The sequence below is a fragment of the Balaenoptera borealis genome (genome assembly GCF_965194805.1).
Source record: "Balaenoptera borealis genome assembly, chromosome: X".
Lineage (NCBI taxonomy): Eukaryota > Metazoa > Chordata > Mammalia > Artiodactyla > Balaenopteridae > Balaenoptera > Balaenoptera borealis.
The window spans coordinates 66,423,751-66,439,798 of record NC_138881.1 but is presented as its reverse complement, the minus strand read 5'-3'; the positions used below and the strand labels follow the sequence as shown (position 1 = coordinate 66,439,798).

Genomic DNA, 16,048 nt, shown 5'->3' with positions numbered 1-16,048 from the left:
ATTTAGCATTTCTATTAACCTCCCGTCCATTAAAGATTTGGTAGTAATTTTCATATTTTACACCATCTATTATATAATAATAATAAACTATTTATTACGAATATATATTTCACAGCAACCTCACCTCTTAAACCTAGGCTTACTTTTTTCGTCCTCCCCATCTAACCTAAAACTTTAGGATCATGATCCTTTTTAACACTTCAATTGAACCTCACAACTCAAAACTACCAACCCCGCTAATCCCTTATTTCATACGATTATAACGTTTTTTTTAAGTACTTTAAAAGCCCTATACCTTTTTCCTTCATCCGTAAGACAAGCTCTGAGAACAAAAGTGAGGGGTCAAGGATAGTGTGAAATCTGAGGGAAGAGGTGGGGCAGAAGGTTAAAGAGAGTTTGGAGGAGGACAAAAGAAATAACTAGAAGGTCAGCTGGGTGACGAAAACCTTTAGGCGCCGGTTAGGCTAGGGTGCAGCTAAGGACACGAGGGGGAGGGGCTTAACCGCTTGCCCTCTAACCCCCAACGCCCGGAAGCGACTGCAACACGCCCTAACCGCCCCTCAGAGCGGCAGCCATTTTGGCTTTGCTCCAGCCCCGCCCCTCGGACGCAGACGGCTCCATCCCCCCACCCCCACCCCACCCCCGCCTTCCTCGCGCAGAAACTGGAAGTGGGATTGCGGACGTAGGAGCCAGGCAGGCAGCAGCTCAGGACTGGAGTCGCGCTCCAAGCGCACTGCCGTCAAATCCTTGCCGCTGCCCCTGGCTGTCGCCTCCCAAGAAAAGTCGTGGGACCATGTCGAATATGGAGAGTATCCTTTCCTTCTGAAAAGCTGCTGTTAGGGCTTAAAGAGGTGGGGGAGAGGAGGGCCTGGGGCCCTGGAAGGTGCCTGGTGGTGACCTTTTAGGTCTAGTTGAGGAGGGGTGAGGGTTCTGACTCGGATTGGTAGGCGCTGGCAGCTTGTTTTGTTTTGTTTGTTGTTGTTTTCCTGGTAGCCGCAACCATCCTGAATCAGGGGACGTGGGGCTGCTTTGAGAAGATTACTGAACACGAACCCTCCCTTGTTGAAGGCTACTGTCACCTGTTCTTCCAGTGAATTTATCCACTTCTGAAAAATCGAAGGAGAGTGGTGTGGAAACAGGCGACAGTTTGCCAGAGGTTTGGGGCAGAGGTATAGGTTTTGAATGGGTAACGAGGGCAAATAGTTTTTGTGGAACATCTTCCTTTTTCTGGATGGAGGTGACTGGTAATGAGTTCTTAATACCAGCCCTCCGAACTAAATTGATCGCTTGCTTGCTAATAATCTGATTTAGAACGTGAGGAAACTCATAGTTTCCTAAAGCCACAAAAATCCATCAGTTGCACCTGTTACCACTTAAGCAATGAGTTCGAGGTTAGGAACCAAGCTGTGCGAAGCTCTGAATTGAAGAAGGATGAGATTGTTTTTCACAAGTGAAATACCATCACAGGATTTCCATGTCGCTGTCCTTCTTCCAGAAATTGGCATTACAGAAATAGAGTAGTTTGATATCTTGCTATTGAATGAAACATGGCAAAATAACAAAATGTGGGTCATAGAAATTCTTTGATAGCTCATATTGAAACTATTTTCATTCATTAATTTGTAAGTCTGAAATATAGAAAGACATTTGGTGAGAGGATTAAATTATGTAAACTGTACTGAGAATATTGGTAACATATTTGGTGCTGAACTGGCCAAGTTAAACCAAGAATAAAATGTGAACCTTTGTGGAGGTGCAGAAATAGGTCATTTCATGAACAGAGTAGATGACTAAAAGGCCCAGTTTAAAGGATATAATTTATAGAAGTGTAGTTGTGTTAGATGATTTTTATTAAAGCACCATCATAAAAGAAAGAGCACTGGATTATGAGTCAGAAGATCAATTTCCAATCCCAGTTCTGCCTTTTAAGAAACATGTGAGTTAGAACAACTCATATAGCCTCTGTCATGCAATGTTTACTCATCTGTAAACATACTAACTGACTTGCCAGCCTTATAAAGCTCTTGTGAAGATAAAATGAAATGTAAGGGCTTACTAAATTATGAAGTTTTGAACATGTTAAGTATTAAGAAGTAGAGTACAAATTGCTATCTTTTTCGCCAGATCTTTTGGAAGGGTTTGAGGTAATAGCTCTAAAACTGCTTTTATTTCCTACTTTAATAATGCAAGTTACTTTTGCTCACCTAAAAACCTACTTTATGTGATTTCCAATAATAAGATAGTTACTAATTTTCTTTCACTGAAAAGTATGTATGCCTGACTATAATTAAAAATAATGGTACTATTATCAGTAGTTTAATACATAACAAAAATGAACTGTAACTACTCTTAAGTCCATCAAAGGAAGTGAGGACTTCATTCATACCGTCTGGCAGTGATTAGTTCTCTTGGTCCTTTTTTTAGAATCCAGACCTTTTCCTTTGAGTATAGAGGAAGAAAATGACATATGGACTCAGACCTGTCTTTCATAAATAAATAACTTGAACTGAAACTTGAGTAACATTTATTTGTCACCTATTTGAAATGCAGAAATCTCATTGTTACAGTATGTAAGAAGAATAAATGTGCCAACACAATTGAATTAGCATGGTAATTGTGACTTCTGTCTTTGGGCAGTTAGATACACTGAAGTTATGTTGGATTAGATCCAATATCATTTTAAACAACTTGATGGAATAGCCAAACTATTTATTTTTTTAAATTTTTATTACAGTATGGTTGCTTTACAATATCATGTTAGTTTATGCTGTATGGCAATGTGCCTTTTCCTGGGGAAAATATTTGTCGCTGACATCTCTTTCTCTAGGAGATTCTAACCTGAAAAAGGTTGAGAAGCAACGAAGTAGATAATAGGTACTGTAGACATAAGAGTAAAGAAAGGGATGTTGTGAAGTGGACTGGTATCATTGTCTCCTTTTGTAGTCACCTAGACAAATGAGACTATGTTATAGGCAAAAATTGCCAGCAACCTTAAAAATGCTCTCCATTGTGAATGGCTTTACATCCTAAAGCAGAATTACAGATCAGAGTCTCTGAGGCTTTGCTAGTGTTGACAAATGTATTGTGATTTTTTAACCAAGATATTAATAATAGTTCAAATTTTGTTTTTTAGATATTGTCACCTGACAGTAGTCTTATAATGTATGTCCTGGCTTGCTAGTAGTATGTTGTCTTACAAGAAGTATTTTATGTAAGGAATGCTTATCGTTCATCATTTGATGCTATTTGAGGATCAGTTCTGAGCAATTCACTATGAAAGTTAAAATGCAAAAAGAGAAATAAGAGTTGAGCTGGCTTTGAATTCCTTCTTGTTCTTCTATTCACAGTTAATTACCCATCTCTAGGCTTCAGTTTTCACATCTGTAAAATGAGGGAAGTTGACAAGCGATCTCTAAGGTTTCTTTCAATTCTGAAGATCTCCCTGAGTTTCTGTGTTCCCAAACTCTACCACCCAGACATACACAAGGGATGATTAAGATGCTGGGAGCTGAAAAAGAGGAAATTTGGGTATATAATGCCACTTTTTCTCATCAAATGTATGAATAACCATCTATGGTATGGCACCACTGCTTTATTCTGGAGCAGGCAGGTGCTAGTAGAACATTCTTATTCCTTCCTCTTACCTTCTTTGTTTTCAACCTTTACTTCTATGTAAAGGATTGTAAAATCCTACTGTTGGCACTTGGAATCAAATAGCTTTCTGCCCTACTATGTTGGGATAACTTACTTTCCCTTTGTGTTGCTCCACCCACTTCAGAGAGGTAGGCAGGACGTAAGAGTTCTACGATGAATTTCTGCTAGTAAACTGACTAACCATTTTTCTTGAGGAAGCAGATTGAAATCTTAGAGCAAGGTTTCCTTCTGTATGCATAATAAATATGTGGAACCCTAATAATTGTTATTTATTTAAATTTTAAAGCAATAATCTATTAAGGCATAGCTGATTTCTCCCCTTTGCCTGTCAGCAGTGTAATTGCTATTGAAAGAAATCACACAGAATGTTTTTTTTTTCTTTTTAAATTTATTTATTTATTTATTTTTGGCTGTGTTGGGTCTTCATTGCTGCGCGTGGGCTTTCCCTAGTTGTGGAGAGAGGGGGCTACTCTTTGTTACGGTGTGCGGGCTTCTCATTGCAGTGGCTTCTCTTGTTGCGGAGCACGGGCTCTAGGCATGTGGGCTTCAGTAGTTGTGATGTGCGGGCTCAGTAGTTGTGGCTCACGGGCTCTAGAGTGCAGGCTCAGTAGTCGTGGTGCACTGGCTTAGTTGCTCTGCAGCATGTGGGATCTTCCTGGACCATGGCTCAAACCCGTGTCCCCTGCATTGGCAGGCAGATTCTTAACCACTGCACCACCAGGGAAGCCCAACATAGAATGTTTTAAAGACACATTGGGATTTTTTTATTCCCTGACTAGCCGTATTGCCCAGTTAAGATAGGTGACTTATCTAAATCATGAGGTGGTAATGACAATTTATTGAACATCTACTATGTACCAAACTTTGTGCTGGGGATTTTATATATCATCTCAGAACCTCAAAACAACCCTGGAAGATGGGTGGTATTGTCCTCATTTTATAGAACAGGCAATTAAAGCTAAGAAAGCTACAGAGCTTGTAAGTGTAAAGAATCTGGGCTCGGCTCCAAAGTCTCTGGTGTGTTCACGTTTCCATAGTGCCTCCAGAACTTACAGTGTACTTCAGTTATATTTGATCAAGTCCTAGGGTTATGCAGAGCTACTCTTTCTATATATTGACATTCCATTTGAGATTTTTGCTTTTAAAAGAGTTTGGAAAACCATGAATCAACACAATCACTTTAAGGAGGACCTAGCTTAGATTTTCTCGAAGACAAGTCTAGTTCATAGATATATTTCCTATTAAGAGGTACACCTGTATGATGTAATGTTTTAAATTTTAATTTTATAGAGTTAGAAGGTAGGGAATACTACTTTCTGAAAATTTGAAATAATTGTTCAGATGATTCATTGATTTTCTTATTTATCAATCCCAAGGGCTAAGTGAGTTAGTGTTTTGCTTTTGCGTGGATTTTGGCAGGAGGAGGGAAACCTATTGCCATTAATGGAGATCTTTGAGACCAATTTTTCAGAGTCAGTGTTTATGTTAGCAAAAAAGCAAGCATGGTGGTGTGTGATAAACCTCATAGTGGTTAAGAGGAAGATGGTAGGGAGGGGAGGAAGAAGGGTACAGTGGGCAAAGGAACTGTATGTGAAGACACAGAGTCAGGTAACTGGTGGAGGCCATCATCACTGAAGCACAAGTTGCTGGAGCCTGGGATTACCCAAGATCTAGTTTAGGGCCTTATGCATTATTCTGTACATGTTAATATGTATTACTGTTCAGCCTTTCTAAACCTTCAATCCATCAAAAATAAAGTATTTCAGTCATTGTCTTTTCAGCTGGCAAAGAAAAAGAAATACTGTCTTAATAGCAACCACTTTGCCAAATTGAATTTATGATTAGTCAGTGAAGGAGATTATTCTGCCAGTGTTATTTTTTCCAAATAGAAAAATACTCCAAGGATTTACAGCCAACTAAAATATCTAAAATATTTCACAGTATATCAACTCTGGTTCATAGTTCAATTTAGTGGGTGAATCAATGCCATTATTTTCCACATTAGCAATAGAGGATATTCACTTATTGTAGTGTATACAGAAGGTAATTATTTGAATAGCAGGCACCTGAATTTAAGAATCGCATACCTTGGTTGTAGAAGGTACCCGAGAGTTAGAGGCAATGTTTTAGACCCAGGAGTGTTTTGATTTCTGGCCTAGGACAAAAGATACATCATCAGAAAAACACTGGTTTTACAGGTTGCCTGGGATACATAGACACATATGAATATATTTGGCAGAGGTGGTAGTCTAAGATATGTAGTCCTCCTCTATGGAATCATGTGCTTTACACTATATTTATGAGTCAAAATGAGAAAAATAAGAAGAGACCATGTAAAAAGTATTTTCCAAAGCCAAATGTATTCAATTTTAAAAGCCATCCTTTACTGTGAGACTCTCCTTCCTACATTTTTGGTGTTGCTCTATTCTTTCTGTTAATTATACCAGTCCAAGGATTTTTTAAAAAGTCTGGGATCTGCTATGACATTGGTTTTCTCACTCTTAGCCGCAGAGCCCTTTTTTTTCCTGAATGGAATCATGTAGAATCCTAATATACAATAGAAATAAACATCGCTGTATTAGTATAAACTTATTCATAAGCTTATATGTGTAATTGAGTCCTCTTGCCCAACATCAGTGATGCTTTTTCCCCAGTATATCAGGTACCATTGCAAAACATTTTTTCTACTATTCATTTACTTAAAACTTTTGAGTACTTCTGTTAATCACTGCACTAAGCTGATGGTATAAGGATAATTAGGATTCATCCTTATTCTCAGGGTGTCCATAGTCTAGTTAAAGAAGTAGACATGTAAACAAAGAATTATAATGAAATACAGAAAAGTACATCAAATATAAAGTAACATGGGAATACAGAGTAAGTAGCTACTGACACTGTAAATTTCAAATTAGTGTTTCCACAGAGTATACTTAAAATTTAGGACCAGAATGTATGAAAACAGCCTTGGAGACCAGCTATTTTATATTAAATTTATATCAAGCACAAAGAGGTTCAACGTATCCAAGTTATAATACTACTACACATTCCTAACAGCATTGTCCATATACCAGTATTATTATTATTTTTTTTTAACATCTTTATTGGAGTATAATTGCTTTACAATGGTGTGTTAATTTCTGCTTTATAACAAAGTGAATCAGTTATACATATACATATGTTCCCATATCTCTTCCCTCTTGCATCTCCCTCCCTCCCACCCTCCCTATCCCACCCCTCTAGGTGGTCACAAAGACACAGACCTACTAGAGAATGGACTTGAGGATATGGGGAGGGGGAAGGGTAAGCTGTGACAAAGTGAGAGAGTGGCATGGACATATATACACTACCAAACGTAAATAGATAACTAGTGGGAAGCAACCGCATAGCACAGGGAGATCAGCTCTGTGCTTTGTGACCAGTATTATTTAATACATGCTTTTGGGTTTTTTCTTTTAATTTTCAAGCAACCCTCTTTTTTAAATTGCAAAGATACCATCTCATGGAACAGGACTATAAACTCTTAATCTAATCTTTTATTTGAAATGAATTTTTTACAAAAATCATGTAACTTTAACCCTCACCCCCCCCAAGAGCAAGTACAAAAAAGAATAAAAGACCAGTTACCTGCCACTGGGCTTAAGAAATAAAACATTACCAACTCATATCCCTTATTTCCCCACCAAAGGCAACCACTGTCTAAAAGTTCATATTTATCATTTCCATGCATTTGTTTATATTTGACCACATACATGTACATTCTTAGGATATAATTAATGTCTTGCATATTTTCCAATTTTATGTGTGTGGTATACTGTTTTCTTTTTTATTCAAGATGATTCTTCAAATTCATTCATTATGTCATTTTCACTTTCACCTCTATGTAGTTTTTTTTTTTTAACATCTGTACTTTTTTTTTTAACATCTTTATTGGAGTATAATTGCTTTATTGTAGAAATATCACACAATTTATCCATTCTATTTAGTGATGAATATTTAGGTAGGTTGTTTCCATGGTTTTCTGTCATTATAAACAATACTGCTATGATCATTCTTGTACATATTTCCTGTGTCAGCTGGGGACAGTTTCTCTATGGTATATACCTAGGAGTGGGATTGCTGGGTTGGAGACTATGGGTATTTTCAAGTAATGATTCTTTGATGATTTCCATTGTAATCTATATACCTTTTATTTTTCTTATCATGCTTGGTAGGACTCCAGAACAATGCTTAATTTATATATATATATATATATATAAAATGATCACTTTCTTGTTACAGTCATCCCTGGGTATCTGCAGGGGATTGGTTCCAACACCCCCCCCCCCCCCACCGCAGATACGCAAATCTGCAGATATGCAAATCTCTTAGTTGGCCCTCTATTTGCAGATGCAAACCCATGGATACAGAGGGATGACTGTACTGATTTTAAAAGAAATTCTAATTATTCACTGTTATGGATGATGATTGCTCTAGTTTTTGATAGATATATTTTCAGGTTAAGGAATTTTTTGTGTGTTTTTTTTCCATTCCTAGTTTAGTAGAAGTTTGGTCATGAACTATTCATCTGAAAGTTGGTTTGATGAATACATCAAATATTGGATTTTATTTAATGTTTTTTCTTTATATGCTGAGATTATCATCTGTGTTTTCTTCTTTGACCTCCTAATGTGGTTAAAATACACAGATGGATTTTTTTAATGTTAAACCATCCTTGTATTTCTAGGCTAAGTCCATCATGAGTATGAGGTATCTTTAATACATTGCTTGAATAAAAATTTTGTTCTTGGTCCCCACATTTTGATTCTGAATGATGAAAGTAACTGTTTTCAGAACATTGTTACATGATGTTTTTAAAGTCTTGGCAGCTACAATTCAGAGTAATTAATTGAAGTGATAGTCTTATGTTCATTCATTAAAACTGCATGCAAAAATTCCACGGGGGTGAGAGGGAATATTGCTTCATCGCTAATATTTTGTTTAGTATTTTTGCCTCTCTGTTCATAAGTGAGTTTAGTCTATGTGTCCATTAATATATAGTATCCTTTTTTTGATTTAGGTATCAAAAGTTAGGGAGTGTTCTTTATATTTTCTATTCTTTGGAAGAGTTTGTATAAGATAGGAATTGCTTTTTTCTCAAATGATTGATGCAGTGCACCAGTGAAACCATTTGGACCTGTGACTGTTGTTAATTAGTTACTTTGTTTATATGTTAAAATATTTTAGCATATTGAATCAAGAATTTAGAATTCTATTTATTTGTTTTTAGTTCATTTCGGAAATATTGTTATATGATGGTCCATTCTGTCTAATTCCAATTTTTTGGCATAGTGTTCATAATTTATTATTTTAAAGTAACTTTATCTGCAGTTATTTCTCCATTTTTATTTCTACACTTTGTTTATGCCTTGTCTTTTTCCTTAATCGCTTTCTGTAGAGGTAAGTAAATATTATTATTTACAGAGAACTCAATTTTAAACTTTTTGATCCTTTCTATTATATATCTGTTTCTATTTTTTCCCTCTGAGTTTTTTTCTTATACTTCCTTCGGATTTATTCTTGTTTTCCTGACTTTGTGAGATGAACGCTTATCGAGTTAATTTTTAGCCTACCTTCCTTTCTATTGTGAGTTTTTAATGGTAGAAATTTCCATCTGAGTATGGCATTAGCTTTACATTCCACAAGCCACATTCCACTCATTTCATTGTCATTCAAGTCTATTTTTAAATTAAAAAAATAAATTCTTAAATCCATATATATAGTCTTTTCCAAATACAGTAAGTCCCCTACATACGAGTGAGTTCTGTTCCAAGATCAAGTTCCTAAGTACAATTTGTTCGTAAGTCCAACAAAGTTATCCTAGGTCCCCAGCTAACACAATTGGCTATATAATACTGTACTGTAATAGGTTTATAATACTTTTCACACAAATAATACATAAAAAACAAGCACAAAAAATAAAACATTTTTAATCTTACAGTACAGTACCTTGAAAAGTACAGTAGTACAGTACAACAGCTGGCATACAGGGGCTGGCATCGAGTGAACAGGCAAGAAGAGTGACTGGAGGTGGGAGATGGTAGAGCTGAAGGATCATCAGCAATAGGAGATGGAGGGCAAGCTGCAATTTCACTCACGCCTGACGTTGATGGCACAGGTTCTGGTTCCTTGTTGGATTCAATTCTATCTACCCTCTTGAAAAAACGATCCAGTGATGTCTGGGTAGTAGCTCTTTTTTTCTCGTCATAGATGACACAGTAGCACCGGATTGCATTCTGAACGGCTGCTGCAACCTTCGTGTACCATTCTGCGTTCGGGTTCTGTGCCTCAAAAACTAACAGTGACTCCTCAAATAAAGAAATCCCCTTGCCATTACCTGCGTCGTGAATCTCTTCGGTTCTTCAGTTACTTCTTCTTCCTCTTGTCTCTCTTTGCCCTTTCTCTGGGCCTCCAATTCCATAAAGTCTTCATTAGTAAGCTCCTCTTGTTGCACAGCAAGGAGTTCAATGAAGTCGTCCTCTTGCAGATCTAGCTTGAAATAAAGATATTGTACTACTGTACTCTATATAATACTGTAAAGTACACAAAGCACAACCACTTGTAGAGGATGCATGCACGTGAGAATGTACACCAGAGACATGAACTAACGTGATTGGACATGCAAACGCACGTTCGCATCTTTGAAAGTTTGCAACTTGAAGGTTAGTATGTAGGGGACTTACTGTAGATATAGATATAGATATATGCGTATTTAAAATAAACTTTTAGGTGACTTCCCTGGTGGTCCAGTGGTTAAGACTCCGCACTCCCAATGCAAGGGGCCTGGGTTCAATCCCTGGTCAGGGAACTAAGATCCCATATACTGCAACTAAGCCCATGTGATGCAACTACTGAGCTCGCGTGCCACAATGAAGACCCAGCACAGTCAAAATAAATAAATAAAAAGAATAATAAACTTTTAATCTTAAAAGAGTTTTAGATTCTTACAGAAAAATTGTGAAGTAAATTCCCATATTAATTAATTCATTATTGAGTTGTGGTTAGACAGTAGGTTTGTCTGATATCTATTATTTCATATTTGCTTTATGGCCCAGGGTATGATCAGTTTTCATGTGTCATATGCTTGTAAATGATGTGTATTCTCAAATTATTGGGCACAGGTTTCACTATAATTCTCTATATGTTAATTTTTAAATTAAGCTTCTTAATCGGGTCTTTTGTAACTTCTATATTCTTAGTTTTGTCAGTTACTGAGAGAATTTTATTAAAATCTACCAAGATTAATAATTTTATCTGCCAGTTTTATATATATACATACAAACACACTTTGAGGCTATGTAGAGGAACGTGGAAATCTAGAATTATTTCATCAATTTGTGAATTTACTTTCTATCATTTTATAGTGATCCCTACTTTTAAAAACTTTCTAATGCTGCTTTTAGGTAGTCTGTTTTGATTGATACTAATAAAGCTACAACTGTTTTTTTAGGTTAGTATTTGTCTGGTATAATTTTTTTCTGTCTTTTTACATCCAGCCTTTCTGTTTAAGTGATTTAAAGTCCTGTTTAAAGCACATATTTATAATTTGTTTCATTATTTTTTAATCCATCCTGACATTTTGGGGATGTTTCTTTTTATTGATATTTTATGATTTCTGTGTATCCTGTTTTCTCTGTGATTCACTTCTCTTTTGCTACTTTCTTCTGGATTTATTAAGTGGTTTACCCCATTTTTCCCTTTATTATTTTAGAAGGTACATGCTATTTCCTTAGCAGTACCCTTCACATTTTTACATGCATAGTTAATTTAATTTCTAAATAATTAGAAACTTTTTTCTTGGATTTTTAAACATATAATTTTTCACCCCATCCTCTGTTGTACATGTTTTTATTGTCTGTGTTTGTTCTGCCTGTCTAATCTCCAAAATTAGACATTATGATTATCTTATAGTCAGTATTTCTCTGGATTTATCTGTGTTTACCAGTCTCTGTGCTCACTAAACCTTTCATTATGTCAGACATAATTTTGTTTTTTGTGAAGTACATTCAGTCATCCTTATTTAGTCATCATTATTCTCAGATTCTGTGTTTGCAAATTTACCTACTCACTATAATTTTTTTTTAACCTGAAATCATTCCTTGCTATGCTTTCAAGGTTATTCATGGACATGCTCAGGCAGTGAAAAATTTGAGTGGACAAAGGGGCATGTTCCCAGTTAAGGGTGAACAATACGATGCTCTGCCTTTTTACTTCAGCTCTCATACTTTAAAGGAGTGTCTTTTTCACTTTGTCAAGTGCCACTTTTTTTTTTTTGCATTTTTTGTACTTTTTGTTGGTGATTTCACTAATCTCTAAGTGTAGTGTTTAAGTGCTGTATAGTGTTCTGAAGTGCAAGACTGTGATGTGCCTTATGGAGAGTATATGTGTGTTAGGTAAGCTTCTTTCAGGCATGAGTTATAATGCTGTTTGCCATGAATTCAATGTTACAGAGTCAGCAAGATATATTAAGTAAGATGTGTTAAAACAAAAATATGCATAAAACAAGGTTATGTATTCATAGGTTGACAAAAATGTTTTGACCAGAGACTCGCAGGAACCTAATCCTGCATTTTCCTTAGGAGAAATGTTTCTGTACTCATTAATTCCCTATTTGCAGTGATTTCATGAAACATAACTAACATGAAGAATGAGAATCTGCTGTACATCCTTTGGAAGTTACATTAGCATTTTATTTGAAATCCTACTCAGTCTGATCTTTAGTTATTTTATAAATAATCTGAATTTCCACTATGGCTGTTTTAAATATTTTAGTATTTGGTATTCTGAGGTGTGCTATGATATATCTAAGTCTGGATTGATTTTTTTTTTTTTAGGATTTATTTTTTATTTTTTAATAGCTCTTTATTGGAGTATAATTGCTTCACAATACTGTGTTAGTTTCTGTTATACAACAAAGCAAATCATCCATATGCATACACATGTCCCCATATCCCCTCCCTCTTTAGCCTCCCTCCTATCCTCCCTATCCCACCCCTCTAGGTCATTGCAAAGCACCGAGCCAATCTCCCTGTGCTATGCTTATGCTTCCCACCAGCCAACTATTTTACATTCGGTAGTGTGTATATGTCGATGCTACTCTCACTTCGCCCTAGCTTCACCCTCCCACCCCATGTGCTCAAGTCCATTCTCTATGTCTGCCTCTTTATTCCTGCCCTGCAACTAGGTTCATCAGTAACATTTTTTTTTAAGATTCCATATATATGCTTTAGCATACAGTATTTGTTTTTCTCTTTCTGGCTTACTTCACTCTGTATGACAGACTCTAGGTCCATCCACCTCACTACAAATAACTCAGTTTCGTCTCTTTTTATGGCCGAGTAATATTCCATTGTATATATGTGCCACATCTTCTTTATCCATTCATCTGTCGATGGACATTTAGGTTGGTTCCATGTCCTGGCTATTGTAAATAGTGCTGCAATGAACATTGGGGTGCATGTCTCTTTTTGAATTATGGTTTTCTCAGGGTATATGCCCAGTAGTGGGATTGCTGAGTCATATGGTAGTTCTATTTTTAGTTTTTTAAGGAGCCTCCATACTGTTTTCTGTAGTGGCTGTATCAGTGTACATTCACACCAACAGTGTAGGAGGGTTCCCTCTTCACCACACCCTTTGTAGCATTTATTGTTTCTAGCTTCTTTAATAATGGTCATTCTGACTGGTGTGAGGTGATACCTCACAGTAGTTTTGATTTGCATTACTCTAATAATTAGTGATGTTGAGCATCTTTTCATGTGCCTCTTGGCCATCTGTATGTCTTCCTTGGTGAAATGTCTATTTAGGTCTTCCACCCATTTTTTAACTGGATTGTATGATATTTTGATATTGAGCTCCATGAGTAGTTTGTATAGTTTGGAGATTAATCCTTTGTTGTTTCATTTGCAAATATTTTCTCCCATTCTGAGGGTTGTCTTTTTGTCTTATGTATGGTTTCCTTTGCTGTGCAAAAGCTTTTAAGTTTAATTAAGTCCCCTTTGTTTATTTTTGTTTTTATTTCCATTACTCTAGGAGGTGGGTCAAAAACGATCTTGCTGTGGTTTATGTCAAAGAGTGTTTTTCCTATGTTTTCCTCTAAAAGTTTTATAGTGTCTGGTCTTACATTTAAGTCTTTAATCCATTTGGAGTTTATTTTTGTGTATGGTGTTTGGTAGTGTTCTAATTTCATTCTTTTACATGTAGCTGTCCTGTTTTCCCAGCACCACTTATTGAAGAGGCTGTCTTTTCTCCTTTGTATATTCTTGCCTCCTTTATTAAAAATAAGGTGATCATATGTGCGTGGGTTAATCTCTGGGCTTTCTATCCTGTTCCATTGATCTATATTTCTGTTTTTGTGCCAGTACCATACTGTCTTGATTACTGTAGCTTTGTAGTATAGTCAGAAGTCTGGGAGCCTGATTCCTTCAACTCTGTTTTTCTTTCTTAAGATTGCTTTGGCTATTCGGGTTCTTTTGTGTTTCCATATGAATTGTAAGATATTTTATTCTAATTCTGTGAAGAATGCCATAAGTAATTTGATAGGTATTGCATTGAATTTGTAGATTGCTTTGTGTAGTATAGTCATTTTCAAAATATTGATTCTTCCAATCCAAGAACGTGGTATATTTCTCCATCTGTTTATGTCATCTTTGATTACTTTCATCAGTGCTTTATAGTTTTCTGAGTACCAGTCTTCCGCCTCCTTAGGCAGGTTTTTTTCCTAGGTATTTTATTCTTTTTGTTGCAGTGGTAAATGGGAGTGCTTCCTTAATTTCTCTATGTGTTTTTTCATTGTTGGTGTATAGGAATGCCAGAGATTTCTGTGCATTAATTTTGTATCCTGCAATCTTACCAAATTCATTGATTAGATCTAGTAGTTTTCTGGCGGCATCTTTAGGATTTTCTATGCATAGTATCATGTCATTGGCAAACAGTGACAGTTGTACTTCTTCTTTTCCAATTTGTATTCATTTTATTTCTTTTTCTTCCCTGATTGCTGTGCCAGGACTTCCAAAACTATGTTGAATAAGAGTGGTGAGAGTGGACATCTTTGTCTTGTTCCTGATCTTAGTGGAAATGCTTTCAATTTTTCACCATTGTGTTTGATGCTTGCTGTGGGTTTGTCATATATGGCCTTTATTATGTTGAGGTATGTTCCCTCTATGCCCATTTTCTGGAGAGTTTTTATCATAAATGGCTGTTGAATTTTGTCAAAAGCTGTTTTACATCTATTGAGAAGATCCTATGGTTTTTATTCCTTAATTTATTAATGTGGTGTATCACATTGTTTGATTTGTGTATATTGAAGAATCCTTGCATCCCTGGAATAAATCCCACTTGATCATGGTTTATGATCCTTTTAATGTGCTGTTGGATTCTGTTTGCTAGTGTTATGTTGAGGATTTTTGCATCTATGTTCATCAGTGATATTGGTCTATAATTTTCTTTTTTTGTGGTATCTTTTTCTGGTTTTGGTATCAGGGTAATGGGGACTTTGTAGAATGAATTTGAGAGTGTTTCTCCCTCTGCAGTTTTTTGGAAGAGTTTCAGAAGGATCGGTGTTAGCTCTTCTCTAAATGTTTCATAGAATTCACCTGTGAAGCCATTTGGTCCTGGACTTTTGTTTGTTGGAAGATTTTTAATTACAGTTTCAATTTCATTACTTGTGATAGGTCTGTTTATATTATCTAATTCTTCCTTGTTCAGTCTTGGAAAATTGTACCTTTCCAAGAATGTGTCCATTTCTTCGTGGTTGTCCATTTTATTGGCATATAGTTGTTTGTAGTAGTCTCTTATAATCCTTTGTATTTCTGCAGTGTCAGTTGTGATTTCTCCTTTTTCATTTCTAATTTTATTGATTTGCACCCCTCTCTTTTTTTCTTGATCAGTCTGGCTAAGGGTTTATCAATTTTGTTTATCTTCTCAAAGAACCAGCTTTTAGTTTCATTGATCTTTGCTATTGTTTTCTTCATTTCTATTTCATTTATTTCTGCTCTGTTCTTTATTATTTCTTTCCTTCTACTGTTTTTGGGTTTTCTTTGTTCTTCTTTCTCTAGCTGTTTTAAATGTAGGGTTAGATTGTTTATTTGAGATTTTTCTTGTTTCTTGAGGTGAGATTGAATTGCTATAAACTTCCCTCCTAGAAGTGCTTTTACTGCATCCCATAGGTTTGGGGTCATCATGTTTTCGTTGTCAATTTTTTCTATGTATTTTTTTTAAATTTCTTCTTTGGTTTCTTCAGTGATCTCTTGGTTATTTAGTAGTGCACTGTTTAGCCTCCTTGTATTTGTGTTTTTTACAATTTTTTTTCCTGTAATTGTTTTCCAATCTCATAGCATTGTGGTCAGAAAACATGCTTGAT

The 16,048-nt window shown here is 35.9% G+C and overlaps 1 protein-coding gene across 1 annotated transcript in view; it reads left to right on the top strand.

The window, feature by feature from the left end:
• The first annotated feature begins 658 nt into the window (after window positions 1–658).
• LOC309620705 (charged multivesicular body protein 1B2-like) overlaps window positions 659–16,048 on the top strand; it is a 44,591-nt gene continuing 29,201 nt past the window's right edge. Inside the window, exon 1 of the mRNA XM_082377571.1 lies at window positions 659–809. Coding sequence (XP_082233697.1) covers window positions 794–809 — 16 coding nt within the window. The 5' untranslated portion in view covers window positions 659–793. The remainder of the gene's footprint in view (window positions 810–16,048) is intronic.